This window comes from Etheostoma cragini, chromosome 3 (genome assembly GCF_013103735.1).
Source record: "Etheostoma cragini isolate CJK2018 chromosome 3, CSU_Ecrag_1.0, whole genome shotgun sequence".
Lineage (NCBI taxonomy): Eukaryota > Metazoa > Chordata > Actinopteri > Perciformes > Percidae > Etheostoma > Etheostoma cragini.
In genome coordinates this window covers 26,608,131-26,626,117 of record NC_048409.1, presented here as the reverse complement: position 1 = coordinate 26,626,117, position 17,987 = coordinate 26,608,131, and the positions used below count along the sequence as shown (strand labels likewise).

Sequence of the window (17,987 nt, the reverse complement as noted above, 5' to 3'; positions counted from 1 at the left end):
TGTGTGTGAGAAAGAGAGAGATAGTTCTTATGCCTATAGCTTTGTGAGGACCAATTGTAGACTTTGAGAGTAACAACATTTTCTCAAAGGACTGTTTGACATTGGATTGACATTTGGTGTTATGAGGTTTAAGTAAGAAGGTCTTCACAAACACTGAAGTACAAAAACTGTATGTATGTGCATGCATGTGAGTGTTCTTTTGCTATGTCAAGCATGAAAGAATACTTATGCAAGATAGTATTATAGTAAACTTTGTAAATGTAAATTATCACAATTTCCTCTCACTAAAATAAATTCAAATGTGATTAAAGGTAGGCCTAAATAAACACATGAATAAAACTAGAAAGGCACTCAGGGAGCTCCGACCTCGGCCAAGGCCACATCCCGTCTCTCAATGTTCAAGTAGAAAGTGAAAAGTAATCAAATTAAAAGTAATTGGCCTATGCTTCACCCAAGTCGGACCATTAGTTATTTTAGTAAAGAGACAAACAAACAAACCAACAAAGTGAATCAAAAACAAAATCTCCTTGGCTGACGCAATAGCAATAAACAAAATTGAGAAAACATAAAATTTTATAAAAAGTCAGTAATTACTGCAGTTTATTCATCCAGGCCCCTTCTATCAATGTAAATTTTCTCTGACAATACAAACTTTACAATCAAAATAAAGTATAGCAATATGAAAATAATTGCACTGTTACTTTTGAAAAACTTATAAGTGAAGATAAATATATTCAAATTACACAGTTTCAAATTGAAATTAAATGACAACCGGCATTTTGAAAATATAGCAAAAATAAAATCATAATAATCACAACACAGTTGTGACTGCGAGTAGGAAGGCGTGTTTGATGATGTGTGGGTATTTGTGCACAGATTCAGCACCTGGACCAACAATGGCTTTGAGCAGCTGTGTGTTTGTGAAGCAGTGCTGAGCAGCAGCAGGACACCAGAGTGTGTTATTAAGGTCACGGGCAGCTCCGCCTGAGTCCGCAGGAATTACACCAGGCCGCTTTACTGCTCCACTCGTAAGGACCGGTTGTGGCAAAAGATCACTGGACATATAATTGCAAATTTCATAGATGTTGTAATAACACACAACCCAAAATAGCATTTCAGTACTAGCCAACCAGCTTCCATTAAGCATGATCACTTTTCATTACGAACTTGTAAAAGTACCACAAAAAGAAAACGTTTCAGGCAGCATGACATGAAACAGAGCCTTTCATTTTGTTTCAGATAAAATAAGACAAATCACAGCACATGGTTGCAATTAAAGGGCCAATTATGTAAAAATGGACTTGTTCGCTCTGATGAAGTGCAACAACAGAATGCTTTTCTGGTTACTCATGCAGTTGTATAAACTCGGCACGTGGATTGTGTTAGTTGTAAAAGAACACCTGCTTGACCTTAAAATGCTGCAGGCATCCATCTTCACTCCTTTTTTTTCTTGCGTAACATTTATTCATGGTACAATGGGTTCAAGTGCCCCCTTTTTCTCTTTGGATGAAACGTTTTCTGGGATGTGCTTCAGTATGTGGCAGGAGGTGTCAGCACTTTGTTTCAGTTCCATAAAAAGCCTGAGGGCGCAAGAGGAAGCAGCTGCTGTGAAATGAACATTGGTTTGAAGGACAAGCCTACTTGAGTTTGACATCCCTCTGGGACTGTTCCATTAACACCGTGATAGATTTATGGGCCTCTTGACTTTCACACACTTTGTTTTGTCATTACAAGGCAAGTTAAGCAGGTGGAAGCGTATTCATTTTTTAGAAAAAAAATTTTAAGATCATGTCTCCTTCAACAAAACTCATGTTTTCCTTGTTTGGGTTGGGTAATGATTCTGTTACTTGAAGAGGGAGAAAAACACCTTTTAAACATTCCAATTACATCCGCCTTACCAAGATAAAACAGTACATATTGTGCCTTGGCACAATTAAAATTCAAGACTTGGCAACAGACTTGTCTGAAACATTCTCAAAGGTGAGACAAAAGAGGATTCAATTATCACGTTTCATTTTACGTTGTTTATCTGCCTTCGGATCGCACTTTTCAAACAAGCACTCTGTGTGTTGGCTCGCAGGGGGAAAATTCCTGTGCCTTTCAGGGGAATCCTGGGTAACATGACCAGCTTTGGAACAAGATAGCACAGATCAGTGTCACCTTGTTAGCAGCGCAAGCATCTCCCACACTACTCTCTAGCACAAAGCTTATGCAAGGTATTTGACGTTGATGTGCTTGAGCCGTGGCTGTGTGTCAGTGGGTTCAGTGTTTTCACCTGCATGTGTACAGTATGTGTGTTTAATTTTCCATGTAGTCACTGCCCTTAAGTCTGGGACTTACCAACGGGTCTGGGCCTGCTCTCCTCACTCCCAATTCAGCCTCGTGGGCTGCCAGTAATCCCTTGAGTACTGAGGGAGAGGGGTGGGGCTGGCAGGGTGTGGATGTGGGTGGACGAGGTGCTCGGAGATACAAAAAAAAATGTTAGTGTGGCATGCATCCCTACAGGTAAAGGCAGTGCCAAGAACGGGGTTGTGTGTCCGGGAATTCTAGTGCTGCCTTGGCCCTATAGGTGAAGCCCAGCAGGGCTTGCTGCTCTTCTTCTGTCAGTTCACAGAGTAAATAGGCATCCATTGCTTGCCCAGAAATGGACCACACGTACCTGGAATACGACACTCTTTTCCACTGGTAGAGCTCTCTCTAGACATTGGAAATTTATTGCTAAGTGTACAACCTGATTTTATAAGAATTTGTTGAAAGAAGCATGTGTGCTCTGTACATGCTGAGTGAAGCATTTCCCCATCAGTGAAGGAATACATGAGAAACGTTAAAGTGAAATAGTAGCCTTGTTCTCACAAAGTGCAGGAGATTTAGTAAGACACTTACAGACCACAACATGCCTAAAACTAAGATAAAACTTTTCATTTATGTTTTCATGTGAGGAGCTCAAACTGAATTCCTCAATAGTGACGGTATTCACGTCCACAACACACTAGGCGTGTTTTGGTTTTTGCGTATCCGCAATCACACACACACGCACACGCACACACACGCACTGACAAGTGCAATAGACATACACCTTCACAACACAGCTCTCTGACAAGTGGAAACATCACGTGTGGTCTCATTTTGCTCACAAAAACCTTCCACTCCGACGTGATAATTTAACAACAATGTTTATTTAAAATTGTTAGAATAGTATTTACAATTACAAATCTCACACGGTAAGTGCATTATAAAAAATACAGAACACAAGAACAAAATGCGTTGGTTCTATTCCTAAAACAAATCGAAGAAGCTGAGTTAATTCTTGAGTTGTGCAAAAAGCATCACACTTCAGATGAAAGATAAAAACTTTTCCTTAAATACAAGGCAATAAATTGCCTCTAATTTACTATGGCGATAAAAAAAACAGTGTGTATTGAGTCTAAATGGCTTCCCTAAAACCAACACCATAACCACATCCCCTGACCCTCACCCTCTAACAACAACAGCCTGGCTGTAAATCCTGAGGGAGGAAAAACATGGTGTAATCACACTTACTGATATTACTCATGGCGGTGACAGCTTTGGAGGCTTCATAAAGGGCAAACATTCTATGAACACAAAACAAGAATTGTATAAATCACGTGGGTTGAAAAAACAAAAAAGCAAATCTGATGGACGGTTCGTGTGAAACGTTGCTCAGTTGGCTGACTAGTCCAGCCTCTCAGTCAGAGGAAGTTTCCCCTGGTCGGACTGTCCCTGTGGTCATCTGCTGTCCTTTACAGTACCACTGTATCCAAAAAACACCTGTAGAATTATCATCCAGGAAAACCCCATCAGCCACTCTTTTCCATACCTGTAATTTAGCACCTTTTACTGTGACCTCATAAGGAAGGTGATTTGGAAATAACAGAAATATCCCAGACAATCATCTGTATAAACGTTCTTCCATTGAGGTCATTTTGGTCCTCATGTCCTTTGGCATCCTTTGTCCACCTGTTTTGGGTTTTTATATCAAACTGACTTTTATACTTTACTTTATGTATCACTTCTTTATCGATCTGTCCCTCCAACAAATAAATTAATTCATTTCAAGACAGATGCTTTTACTACTGCAAGGAAAAAGTATATACACATATAGAAAAGGATATCTTCATCTATATAAAGAAGTCCATGGTGCGTTCAACATGATGATGGTAGAGCTCGCAGGAGGAAAAAGTGGACCACAAAGGTCTGGCAAAATGACTTTAAATATGTTGTTCCTATTTTCCACATCCTTCTCGTCCCACTTTTCTCTCCGTCAGGCTCCTCTCTGTGGTCTCAAACACATCTCTGTATATGTTTGAGGGGAGGCAGAGCATTGTGATCCATTTTTAGCTACACTTGCAGGATTTCACTATCATATTGGACAGCTGCTCCACCTGAAAGTGAAAATCAACAGTAATGTGATAAATCATGTCAATCAAGTGTTGCTTTCCCCTAAAATGTTCTGTAAACATTTCACCTCTGAATGAAGGTTACTTGGCAGCGGTATACATACCTTGTGTTGCCTGCCCACGTAGTAGAGGATTGGCAGGGGCTCCAGTGTCTGGGGAACACAGCAGGGCTGGGCAGAGGCTCCCGGGTTGTGATGCTTGTACAGGGCCAAAATCTGTTAACAATTATATGAAAGAAAGACATATAAACGGAGAAACTCAGCTCAGAATTTCATCACAGACATGTTGTGCAAAGCAATGATAATAGGCAATAATAATCCAGTTTGAGTTAAGAGAGTGCTTTTGTTCAAATCCATGTATAAGCCACAATGTGTTGCTTTTTATTAGGTTTTGTATATTTCATTTCATTCAGTAGTTGTCGAGATAGTCTGGAAAAAAATGGTTTTGGTATCAGTTAAAGTGCTATATTAGTTAAATTAGGCCTGAAACTAAGGATTAGTGTTTATAACAATTAGAATCTTATTAGTAGGTTATTTTCATCAAATTAATCAATTCGATGTTTAGTCTATAAATGTCAGAAAATTGGGAGAACATGTCTTCCAAATGTGTTGTCCAACCAACATCTCACATTTGTTAAGCTGGAAGCACTGATGTTTGACCCATGGCGTTTCTCCACGGCATTGTATGACTTGACTCGCTCTCTTCTTGGTTTTCTATTGGCAAGGTTGTGGATAGTACCTGATAGGTCTTTGTTACCACCTTGTTTGAGGTTCCAAGCAAGCTGAGCCGATACTACAAGATAGAGTTAAAACAGTGCAGGCCACTGACTGGCCAGAGGGCCCTGACACTAGCGTGACTCAGGACAATCCTGCACTAAGACACCATTTTTGAATTGCCATGCTACTGTCAATAGCGTTTTTGTTTTTGTTTGGTTCACTCCACCCACATTCTAAAAGAAATCACAGCCTGCATAACTATGCCATGCACTATGTTGTACAATTGACGGAATGCTGATGCTCTTTTGTTTGGTAGCCAATGAAATGATTGAAGAGGATGTCAGAGCAGTTTCATGCGACGGGGCTAGGGTGACCAGCAGAGAATCCTACCTACCCGTACGATCTGCACTGGAAAACCAAATAGAAAAAAGTACTGGTACCCAAGAAGTGAGTCGCGTTGAGCAGAGGGGAGCCGTACCATGCAGTGGAAACACGCCACAAACTGATTAATCAGTTATCAGAATTGTTCATTTATGTCAACCAACTAATAAACGATCATTTCCGCATTCATTTAAACCCTCTTCACAAGCCGTGGCTCTCATACAACACAGACTTAACCACTTCATGTGCTCCACATTCCTTATGATAACCAGAGGGGGAGAACATGAAGTTGTAAGATTGTTGTTGTTCAGTCTGAGCTGCCAAACCTCACACGGCATGCGGATTGCATACTACAGTGAGGTGTTGGACTATACCTGAGAATATTTGTTTTCAGCATTCCAGATGTAGGTGCAGGAACCCATGCAGTAGTTAGCATTGTACCCTGTTGGCTTATGTATCCACTTCCAGCCCAGATCTTTCCTGAAGTCAATGTACAAGCTCCTCACGCAGCAGGTTTCTGTCTGGCTGCATGAGAGAAAACAAGTGTGTATTAAGATTCTTTGAGCATAGTTGCCGTGGAAGGTTCATTTTCAAAATCTGTAAGTTTTAATGCTGCACTAATAGTTTCAAATAGCTTTCAATGTAAGGTTACACACATCCCGTCATTTTAGCTGCATTTGGGAAGTCTTTTGCATCCTAAAAAAATCCTAAGATTTATATAGTTGATTATTGTCAATGAAATAAAATACAACACAACAACTGTGATTTGTGCCGGATTGCTTACGCTGTACAGGTATCCTTAGTCTCGGTGGAGCGTTTCTTGCGTGAGGTGAGGTGGCTGCTGCTGTTCTGAGGGATGGACATGGTCAGGATGTAGGGGGGTTGCTGCGTCATCGCTTGTAAGGTCGCTGTGTCTCCCCTACCAGTCTTGATCCCAGAGATGCTAAAATCGAAGCCACTGTCAACGCTTGTCTGGCTGCATTCACAGAACAGCCGAAGTTGGAAACCCTGCTCGTCCTCTGGTGAGACAGAAATTTAACATGGAGGAATTTAAGCTGGTTGGTTACTCTATCTGTGAAAGTAAATGTCATCTGGATATTACATGAGGTTGCACTAAACAACTGGACTATATATTGGTGGAATGTAACTAAGTACATTTACTCAAGTACTGTACTTAAGTAAAACTTTTAAGTACTTGTAGTTTACTTGAATCTTTTTTTCATGCCATTTTCTACTCCACTACATTTCAATGGAATTGTCATGTAAAAGTATTGTTGTATACTGTTGTATTGTTATAAGTTATCGAAAGATCTGAAAGGTTGTATGCTGTATTTGCATAGCTATTTGTTTTGTAATAATATGATATTGTGAAGTATGGGCAGGACCTAATAAGCTGTATGCTACCGCCTGTTCCATCTTGAACCTATACTTTTATCATTTCTTATTTTAATTTGGTGGTTTAAAAAAATGTTGTTTTGTTTTCTTTCGCAACATTGTTGATTGTTTGACAACAATTAAAACTAAAAAAAAGAGAAATATTGTACTTTTTACTCCAATACATTAATCTGACAGTTTAAGTAACTAGTTAGTTACTCTCAAAGTTAAGATTTTGCACACAAAACACATGCAGTTTAGAAAATACCGTGTTTTATTATAAATTAAACTATCCAATGACATATAGGTCTACAAGTACAGCCAAAATGATTAGCACATTAGCACGTGTTTGACTGACAAAACAGTTTTGATCGGTTCCACTTTCTAAAACGTGAGGACTTTTCTGTTAAGTACATTTTTTTGATGACACTTACATACTTTTACTTTAGTAACATTTTCAATGCAGGACTTTTTCTTGTAACATTGTATTTTACCAGTGTGGTATTAGTACTTTTTTCTAAGTAAAGGACCCAAACACCTCTTCCACCACTGAACCAGAGCTGGTACCAGAGCTTAAACAAAGCTATTTTATCTCACCGGTCCCTTGGAGCCAGTTCCGCAGCGTCTCAGTGACATCGAAGGACAGCCACTTGTCTTTCAACTTGTTGTTGATGAAGCGGGAAGTGAGGTAGCGGGGCGATGTTCCCAGACCCTGGTACAGCTCCACCCGCTGCTCAGTAGGTATGCTGGGTTGCTTGATGAGCATCCGTAGCTCCGCACTGGTCAGCAGGCGGTAATCCCCCACACTTTGCCGAATCTCCATGATGTTGAAAAACATCGTGATGCTTTTGGAGGACCTGGTGGTCCCTGTGTCATTTTTGGCTGTTGGATTTAAAACAATTACTTATTAGGAGATTTTACAAACAAATGTTGGGGACTAATTAATCTTAACCCAGATGACGACTCAGGTTTTGGATGTACTGTATAAAGGCATTAGAAAAACAAATGGACAATGGATGTGTTACTGACATTTCATTTAATATAATGTCATATAACCTAGTGTCTTAAACCAACCTTATCCTTACAGAAGGGGAACTACTTCAAATGGGAAATGAGATTTAAATGTTCTTCTTTTAAGCATTGTAATTGTTTGGTGTGTGCTTTTTAACCCTCTGAAGTCTAAGGCTATTCAAACATTTCTTTTTGACTTCACATTTTAAGGATATTTGCATATATCCGGATACCCATGTGTTACATATCAAAATGTTCAGAACAAACTCAGCTTTTTGTATAGTGAGAACACAAATGTGTTCCAGAGCAATATTTAAAGAGATAATTTGGCCCTAAAGTTAAACAAGTCGATGTTCGCTTTTTGATATTTGTCAAATTTCGTTACAAAGGTAGTGTAATATTTGAATAAAATAGTAAATAAATGTCTAAAATGAAATTCTGAAATATTGCTTTGTGAGCTGGTGTGTATGTTGTCCTCAGGAGGGTTAAAGAGCTATTTGTGATACTTTCAAGTCTTTAAGATTTTTTTTGTGATCACATTTTTATTGTATAATTAACAAACAATACACGCGTCCCAGGACCAAAAAAAAACCCAAAGAGGAAAGAAAGGGAGGGGGGAGACCCAACAATTACATAACAGCAAGAACGGAGCTCACAGCTCTCCAACAAGTCTTTTACAAAAACATTTTTTTTATCAAAACTATAAAAGCAAGGGTTAGCTTAGTTGGTAGAGTGGGCGCGTATATATAGAGGTTTCACTCCTCGACGCAGCGGGCCCGGGTTTGACTTCGACCCTTTGCGGCATGTCATTCCCTCGCTCTCTCCCCTTTAATTTCTTCAGCTGTCCCGTCAGTAAAGGCATATATATATATATATATAATATATATATTGCTAATTGGCAAATGTCCAACTAGGTGGTAAATAATCAAATATATATAGTATTTATATATACATATACATATATATATATATATATATATATATATATATATATATATATATATATATATACACATATATATATATATATATATATATATATATATATAAAAGCAAAACTACCGAGCACTTTCTAGTGAATGTAGGAGAATATCAGGGCTCTTTGTCAGCACATACTTAATGTTGAAAAATGAGAGGCACACACAAGTAGACGTGTGCAGTGATCCTCTCCTCACCTTTCATTTCCTATTTTCCTCCAGGTTCCTGATCAAAGACCAATATTAGCGAGGATGGGAACAACAGGAGTAGTATGTAGTAATGGGACACTGAGACAAATGGGTGCTCTAAAAGAATAATTAATGGATATGACATTCAAAGAATAAGGTCCAGTTCAAGTCCAAGTTCAGATTCTTTTAGATATGAATGCTTTTCTGCATTTGCTCTGTATTACAAAGTTTCTATAAGTATTTACGGTTACACTTTACTTGAAGGAATCTGCATAAGAGTGACATGGTACTGGTCATGAACATGTTAAATGATGAAGGTCATAAACGTTTATGACTTAACGCTTTTTTAAGCAAGTTTCATTCTGTTTCATGACAGTGTCATGTGTTCATGACAGTGTTATGTCACTCTTATGTAGATACCTTCAAGTAAAGTGTTGCCATATTTACTTTTCTATATTTGCACATTTGATGCATAACATTCTGCATGAACTACATAATTTAACCCTGGGATGTTTGTTACTGTTTTTCATAACCAAACTTTAGAATTCTGTACACACACTAGTAAAATGGAATAACCAAATTCACAGTGTTTCTCAATGATCTTATCTGCAGCCAAACATTCATCTATTCCAGCTGCTGTAAAGTGGACCATAGAGAGTGTTTTGTTTTCTTACAGTTTTCCCATTCCACGACAGCAGGGACATTCCCCTTGCAGAGGCTGATAGAAAACAGAGCCAAGCTACTGAAGCCTTTCACACCATAAATCTACCAGCGTTACATTACGAAGGATTAAGTTGGACAGAAACGCGCAAAGATAAGTGGAAGATGGTAGGAAGATGATAGAGTGAATCACTGTGTGGAAAGAGAGAGTGAGAGGAGGTGTAGAAGGAAGGGGGTTGAAACAGGCAAAGAAAAGAGCAAAGTGAAGAATGCACTTGTATGAATATAAGTCACAGTTGTGAGCGGTGAAAGGCTGTGAGTGGGGGTGCAGAGAAATTGGAGATGTGTATCAATGGAGCCGGGTCTGGCGCGGGCCCAAACCTTCTACTCTGCCTCAGTCTGCCAAAGTTGGGGTTCACTGCTCTTAAATCCGGGAATTACTCTCTGACAGGAGCTACGGCCGAGCCTTGCATACTTGCAATCCAGGCTGTACCAGGATCCTCCATGCCACGGCTACTTGTGTATCATTTACCAGTATCACCATCTGTGTTGCTGCATGGGTAGTGTTTCACCCCTTGTAGTGAAGCCAAACTGAAACTGAAAAAGAGCTGGCGTGCAGTGTAAAAGGAAATGAGATGACATTTTACTGGCCCCACCCGGAACAGAGTCAAATATTTAGTTGTAAGCACAGTGTACAGTATGCAAAGAGCGGTGAACTGGCAATGATGTTCCAAGCAACACCAAGCACGGAAAGTCATCGTCTCCGGCCGGTTGGAGTAAACTAAGATAAATGTGTTAAAGGTTAGAAGTGTTTACGAAACAGGAAATTAAGTCACTTCCCCTAAAGAGCATATTGGCTACAGTACCATTATTACGGTAAAGCTTTATCCTCACTTCTACTTTCCATTTAACTCTGCATGCATCTTCTCCCAATCACTGAACAGCTCACCCAATCAAAATACAGCATTTTTAAATGACAAAGTGTAAAATGATTTCTCCATGCCCGGCTGAGAAAAGGCCTTGCTCTTACTGCTCAGGCTAAAGATAGATAGCACCCTGTCCAGCGTACTAACATGGGTGTGTGTGTGTGGAGGGGGGGGAATAGTGTGTTGAATCAGGGCCTATCTGCAGGTAAGCCGGGGACAGCTGTTGTGACAGGTAGGGAGACAGCTCTGTAATTACCAGTGGGAGGAACCAGATTCCAGCAACAGGCTAAATACCTGCCTCCTTCATACGCTCAGCTCCACCCTCCCACAGCACATTCATCAATGTCTAGTTTCCTCACCCTACCCTATTTTACACATACTGTCCAACCTCTGTTGCTACTCTTCATCACAGGGCGGAAGCAGCTTAATTTACTCTTGAATATAATAATTACTGAGTGAGCAGTGAACTCATTTCACTCCTGAACGACCAAAAGTGGCTGGTTTCCAATAGGGGAAAAGAGATCTTTCTGTAAACAAGCGGAATTACATTTGGACCAATCCCACGTCAAATGGGAGAGGTGAATTTGTGTGGGCTTCAAGGGGGGGATGCGACTGCTAATTTACTGAATAAATCTAGCCTTATCCGCCACACAATTACCATGATGGAGACTAAAACTATTACATTCTAAAATGCTCTGCACACAAATATGCATCCCTGTAGGCTCTTTTGGGGTATCAGGAAAGTGTGAATTGCCCAATGAAAAGAAACCACAAATTGAAGTGACGAAAAGTATTTGTTAATAAACAGTCCTGTGTCTTTTACTTCTCACAGAAGAGCAGAAGCGGGATTGTCTCACACACCCTATTGTGTGTGTGTGTGTGTTTTTTTTAAATAATTGCAAAACACTTCTTGCTAGGCCTACACACGTACACTCGTACTGCACACTTGGTTTTCCCAGTGCGTACAGGTTGAGTCTGTTTTAAGGAGATGTGTTGAGGGTTGAGAAAGTAGATGGGTGTTCTTTGGCATTCCATAGTGGTAGGAAACACATGCTCCCCATGGGCACCGCTTGCACCGGACCTGAGTCACTCAAGATCTCAGTGGCCATCAGCCTGCCTTCCTTCCTGCCAAGCTGCCCCGTCACAAACACGCTGCAAACACACTAATAATAAGCTTAGGAAACTCAGCAGAGGGAGAGACGGAAACAGAGAGAGAGAGACGGGTAATCATGGGCAGAGAGATATGGGAATGAAATGGAAAATGGTCAGGGAGAAGGAGATATGATGGAGAACAAGTGACAGGATAAGCAAGGGAGAACCCAATGCTCAAGTTACAGGAAACCCCCAATCCCTGAGGGACAGAGTGCGATAAAAAGAGAAATTGAAAGAGAGAGAATGAGACAGTGTGAGGGTGAAGCAGTGCATTTCATGTTTTCTCACTGTTTTCTATAATTCTCTTCTTCGGTTTTGCACCAAGCAGAACAAAATCATGCTCCTTTATTTTGAAATTCCCTTTGTTCTGCACACTCCTGAGCACGGTCCATCCACTCAAGTCTTTCTTTTGAAGTGGTGGATAAAAGAGGGATAGTGTGGATGCCTGCCTGATAGGGTGAGGAGTATAGGCATGTAGAGAACAATGGAGCCAAACAAAAAAAAAGATCTGTTTATCATAATAGTTTGGTAGTCACTGTACAATTAAAGCCAAAAACCATTTGGCTGAACAAAAAGTGTATACAGGCTGGCCAAACAAACAGCGCTAATAAAGCAGTAAAAATGCAATAGACACCACAAAAGCAACACACAACATCAGACCAGATGCAACACACAGTCCTGCTAACTTGTAATGCCTGTGATCTCTGAACTCTTTAGACTGCCTGAAGATGTTGGGTGGAGATCAGAAGAGGTGCACATGTTGAAGGAATTTATAGACAAGATTAATTTGGGCTATAGTCACTAAGTTTGTCTATCCCGGGGGATTGGGCAGTAGGCCCCTCATTCCCTTGCTCAACAAGGGTTACGGTGCTAACAAGCGGGTAAAGGCCAATCCCAGATTCGGGACATGGGCACACATGCACGAATGCAGGGGACTGACCATTGAGGCAATATTTGTGTTAAATGTGCGCAGTGCACATTTTAACAGTATGTGTGTTTTAACAGTAAAACACACATAACTCACTTTGCTGGTTTATAGTCTGTTTGAGTTGTTGTGAGTATTGTTTCTTGTAAAACACTTTATTGGTACATTTTCCATTTTTTCTTACATAAGCATCTCTCTTGTGGGGTAGTTTATAATTGTCATGGTCATTTTTATGCATTATTGGCTGGTCAATACAGCAACAATTTCCATCTTGGCTCCCTAAGAATAAGATTTCTCCATCCACACGTTTTTGTCCCAATTTAGGGAAAATGCTTTATGGAAACAGTAATACTTCATGAATATCATCTCAAAGGAAATGCATCTCATTGGATTTTATCTTGATCAATATACAGCTTATGCGATAAACGCTGATGTAAACGTTATTTGCCAAAGAATTAATAAATTGCGATTAAGTTTTAGGTCATTTGATGGTTGCAACCCGCCACACAACAAAGAAGAAGTTTTAGTTAATTTTCGCCCAGTGTTTACGCTCTGGTTGCACACATGACGGGTGTCAACAAAGACAGATGTAAGATGGCGCGATCCATTTTATCTAGAAAAACTTTGTTCACAAATGTTTTCTTGAATGTTGTGCGATTCAGTGTGAAAATGAATGGAAACACCATAAAACGTCTAAAATCTATTCAATATACCAATTGGATCGCAAACAGCATGTGACGTCATTACGCACAGCTTTTTGTTTGCTTTAAAGCCGTTGGATGGAAACACTCTTTCACTAGCTTTATTTGCATGAGTTTTTTTACCGAACTTCAGATCATACGATTGACAAGTGGATGGAAACCTTGTTAATGACAGCCAAGTGGGATTAACCACACACACATCTTTATATCCGTTGAGACTCCAACTTTGCCGGTCAAAGTTCAACAAACTTTGAATTTGCTTTGCCACTGGAGCCAGAGAATGTAGAATAGAATAGCGGTGAATATTTGCCAATGTAAATATTGCCCATGTATGACCGTACCCGTACTCTCATTTTGGATCGAGCTTGGCGTTTAGCCTCGCCTCATTTGCAGTATATTTTCAAAGCTTTCTGTTAGATGGATGCTTTCGATCTGGCTCGTGGTTGCTATTTTTATTTTTTTTTAGAGGTTAACGCCAATAAACGTCCTGAACATAGCAAAATGAGAACATGCAGGCAGAAGACAGGGTCTCTGCAGATACAGACACCACTATATGAGAGGGATTATTTCTCTAGAAGTCTATTCCCATTGTGGATAACACATTGGCTTTGACAAACGGCCTTGGTGTATACAGTAGTTCTCCTTTCAAAGAACACCTGTCATTTTCCCGGATTTTCCCAGTCCAAGTGCCTGTAAATATTGGAGCATAAATCACACTCCCACTTCGACTTGACATTCTTAGTGCGGTAGTTAAGCCATCAGCAATTTCCCCCATTTCTGACAATGGGCGTCCATGACTGATGTATATCTGTGTGAGTTATTTGATACTTACCGGTCATGTTGAACTTGTGCAGCACCTTGGCAAAGTACTCCTCTTCCTCCTGTTCAGTTGAGATATTTTTGTGTCCCTCGATCTGCTGCTCCATCAGCATCTCTTTGGTGCTGTTGTAGAGGGACAGTAGGGGGGTAGGGATTTCCTCCTCATCTCCTTCCTGATCTGGCTCTTTCGGCAATCGCAGTTTGCTGAGGATCTGGCTCCTGATGGCCTCGATGCGCTTTTTCTTCACCATCTCCAGGTCCAGGGTCTTACATGTAGACATACCACTTACGTTGCCCAACGTGTACACAGCCATGAGCATTAACAACGCCAGCTTCATGGTGCCAACCTGACGGTTTGCAACCTCTTATGTGCTTTGGTTCTTGGCAAATCCTCCCTCACCTTTTCTTTCACTGCCTGTCCTCCGACTGAGGATGCTTAGGGCACAGTGAATCCCTCTGTGGGGAGGTGTGAGTGACGCAAGCTGTTGACACACAACAGAACAATTAAAGCAGTGTGGAAAGTCCTCAAAGTTCGGGACTATTGATGCCACTGCTGTCGCTGCTGCTGTGAAAACCACCTAACACTTGTGTCTTCTTTGCATAGAAGCAGCTGGAGAGAATCCGAGAGGGCAGACAGACGTCGAGTGATGAGCCAACCTCTGACTCAGCCACACAGGTAACACAATGACGTCCCAGACGGTGATATGAGTCCAATGCGGAGCTGTCAAATGCTAACAGAGCCCGGCCAAACATGTACACAGACAGTGCCCCCAAGATTTAGAAGATACTCAGTGAGTTCAAAAATATCTTCCAACACTCAAATACTAAACAGAGCTGGTTCTGTGTTCACAGACCAACTTGTGATATGATTTCAAGCCTCCACCCAAAATATTAAATAAAATCCTGTCTTACTTAAAGCAAGCAAACCTCCACGTGTCAGCTCAAGGCTGTGTTGCTCAACAGGCAATCTCTCTTTACATGTCCCCAGACACGAGTTAATGGAAAGGGATATGTATAACACAGCAAAATGAAAAGTGGTTCTGGCAGAACCCAACGTGCTCCCTATCTTTTCAGCTGACACTGCTTCCTGTCCTCCTTGACCCACAAGGCCTCTTCACCGATGATTCAGAACTGACCTGTACTTGGATGTGTCAAATAAGGCCCTCTCTAAATGTCTCAGAGAAAGAGAAAATAGCAAAGATACGTATTTCTCTGTTTTTTTTTAAGTTTGAGAAGATGACCCTAGGAGCTTTGAGTCAACCCAGAGTTAATCAGATATCCACGGTGCAAAGAAAGTCTATTATAGTATTTGAAAATCGCACAAACTTATTCTTCACCACTTCACATACCTACATTTATGCAGTCAAGCCATCAAGAAGTGGAGAGAAAAAAACATCTGATAAACTTGTATCGCCCTCTATTCTGACTACCTCTTTTTTTAGCAATAACAGCATGTGATCTGTGTACAGCTGAAGTTCACCAGAGAATGCTTTCAACGCCTCCGATTCATAACTACTTTACACACAGAGCAGCTGCCTCTGTAACTGTGTCTTCATTCTCAAACACAACGATGTGATCTCAGTGTATCGAGCCAGAGATGGAAACAGCTTAAGCGAGGGATGCTATCACGAGATAAGAAATACAGCAATGTCTGTCAATCAAACACTGTCCTCCTGTAACAAAGTGTTAAGTTTGACACACCTCTCTAAACGAGTAGCATCCAGACCCAGCAGCAGCCACAACAGCAGGAGTAACAGTCCCTCTTAGACCACAGTGTTTTGAGAATCAGATTGTAGTCTTGTCTCTTCCCTCTATCCATCCATTGGTATCACCTCAGTTTTGCCCTCTGCGGATTCTGCACACCTCCCTTCTTGAGTCTCCTCTGACACAGCACCCTATTTGCACCTCTATTTAACTCCCCGTCTCTCTCCCTTTCTCCCTGTGCGCTCCCTCTCTCCTGGTGCTTGTCAGAGCTTGCTGGTGACAAAGTGATTTGTGGGAGCTCCAAGCTCAGCTAACTTCTCTCTCTCTCTCTCTCTCTCGCTCTCTAACTCTTTTTTTCTGGTTCCTGTTACTCGTCTAATAGAGCGAGGAGCTCTCCGCCCAGGAAATGAGGGTAACGGACGCAGTGTAAAACATCTGCTGTTAAACAAAGCTCTGCTGCCTGACTTCTGTCCACATTAGGAAGCCAGGAGCTGAGCATGCTGAATGGCACCAGCTCTCTCACACTCTGGGCCTGTCTGCCACTGAGACAGTGATGATTGACATGTCAACAAGCCCTGTGTGGCACTACTGTCCCACCAACTGACTGCCACATTTACCTGGTGGCTGTGAAGGTGAATGCCTGCCAGGCCAAAGAACTGAGCCACAGCATGTCTAAAAGTAGAGCGGTAAATTTCAAGGGATGGAGAGCCAACAGGGCTGGACCGTGTGGTGCACTGACCTACGTCTGGGTGCTTTTTAGAAGGCAGATTGTGTATTTTCAAAAGGAAATCTAGACTGAAACAAAACAGCGATGGTTTCAATAATTTCGTCACTGTCTGAGAGATGATTCATCAGGGAAGTAAAGATAGTAAATTGCCATAATTCAGTCTTTGGTCTTTGGATTTTTTTAGGTTTTGTCCCAAATGCGTTTCACATGGTTGTTTATTGTCTTCTATTATATGCGTCAGTTACAAAGAATGACCCATTCATCAAACACCAGCAATAAGCGTTGACATTTAACATAGGAAAATCCAAGGCAAAAATCCCCGGAAATACCAGCAATAATTATAACAGAAAGAATGTTCAATCCAACAAAGATACTACAGACAATTTGTTCCAGTGTCAACAGCACTATATATCAGATTACCGTTAATGAAAGGAGGGTAACAACAATAGTGTGGCTATCAATTGTCAACAACTACAGGACCACTGTAACTTGTCCTGTTGTGTTGGTCTCTGTGAGCTTTGATGGGTGTGCACTGCCGCCTGTTGGCCAAAGATGGAACATCATTTAGAGGATCATTTTCCTCTTGGTGACAACTATGTCTTTAACCTTAACACGTATGTTTAAATATTTTGTCTTTTTTTCTGATCCAAAATTTTATTTTCTAGACAAACACAACTGCATAGGACAAATGTACACAAAATGTATAACAGTAGAATAACAGTAGTGTCATTGAGGTACAGAGAAGACATAATTACAGATCTACCTGTATTATTTTGCTTTGGTTAACAGAGCAAAAAAAACACAGATAAAGGAGCATTTCCTTTTCCTCCTTTAACCAGAGAAGCATCCTGTGATAAAATTAAGGGCGATTGAGTCACTATCAGCCGGAATATGAAAGCAACAGAGGACGCCACTGAACAGACACTGCGCTACGTTTTATCTCAAGCAACTCAAGAGTTATTGTTGTGCAAATGAAGCCTGATTCAAAATCCTGGATTCTGAAATCCTTAACCTAACTGAAAGGTAAATGCTCTGTCTTATTTTCTCTGCTCTCCATTGGTCTATTAATATACTTCTTGGGCCTCTGAACACAACAACCTCCGTGCCTTACTGACCCTGTTTAACCAACACGTCTTACCAGTCTTCCATGGGGCATTTCATACCCTCCTCCACAAGGCCACGATGCCAGCACCTCAAGGCGTGTGTGTCTCTGAACACAAGAGTGCAACATAGTCTGCTTTCCCATCATTCACTGTGAAGTCCTAAATGATTCCCCGCCTCATTCTGCAGAGGATCCCATAGAGCTG

General features: G+C 40.9%; 1 protein-coding gene across 1 annotated transcript; it reads right to left on the bottom strand.

Moving 5' to 3' along the window:
• Positions 1-4,276: 4,276 nt before the first annotated feature.
• tgfb1a (transforming growth factor, beta 1a) lies at positions 4,277-16,418 on the bottom strand. The gene is made up of 6 exons (XM_034867277.1): positions 14,263-16,418; positions 7,487-7,771; positions 6,300-6,534; positions 5,890-6,040; positions 4,523-4,633; positions 4,277-4,403 (listed from the first exon to the last, which is right to left on the bottom strand). Exons 1-6 carry the CDS (start codon positions 14,585-14,587, stop codon positions 4,356-4,358), a joined length of 1,155 nt encoding a protein of 384 aa, XP_034723168.1. The 5' UTR covers positions 14,588-16,418; the 3' UTR covers positions 4,277-4,355.
• Positions 16,419-17,987: the final 1,569 nt, after the last annotated feature.

What these genes read in the sequence shown, in the direction of transcription:
- tgfb1a (XM_034867277.1), bottom strand. Translation starts at nt 14,587, where the DNA reads ATGAAGCTGGCGTTGTTAATGCTCATGGCTGTGTACACGTTGGGCAAC. An exon ending in ACTAAGGATACCTGTACAGC is followed by an intron (nt 6,041 to 6,299) that starts GTAAGCAATCCG and finishes TCTCTCATGCAG; the next exon opens with CCAGACAGAAACCTGCTGCG. An exon ending in CTGAAAACAAATATTCTCAG is followed by an intron (nt 4,634 to 5,889) that starts GTATAGTCCAAC and finishes AATTGTTAACAG; the next exon opens with ATTTTGGCCCTGTACAAGCA.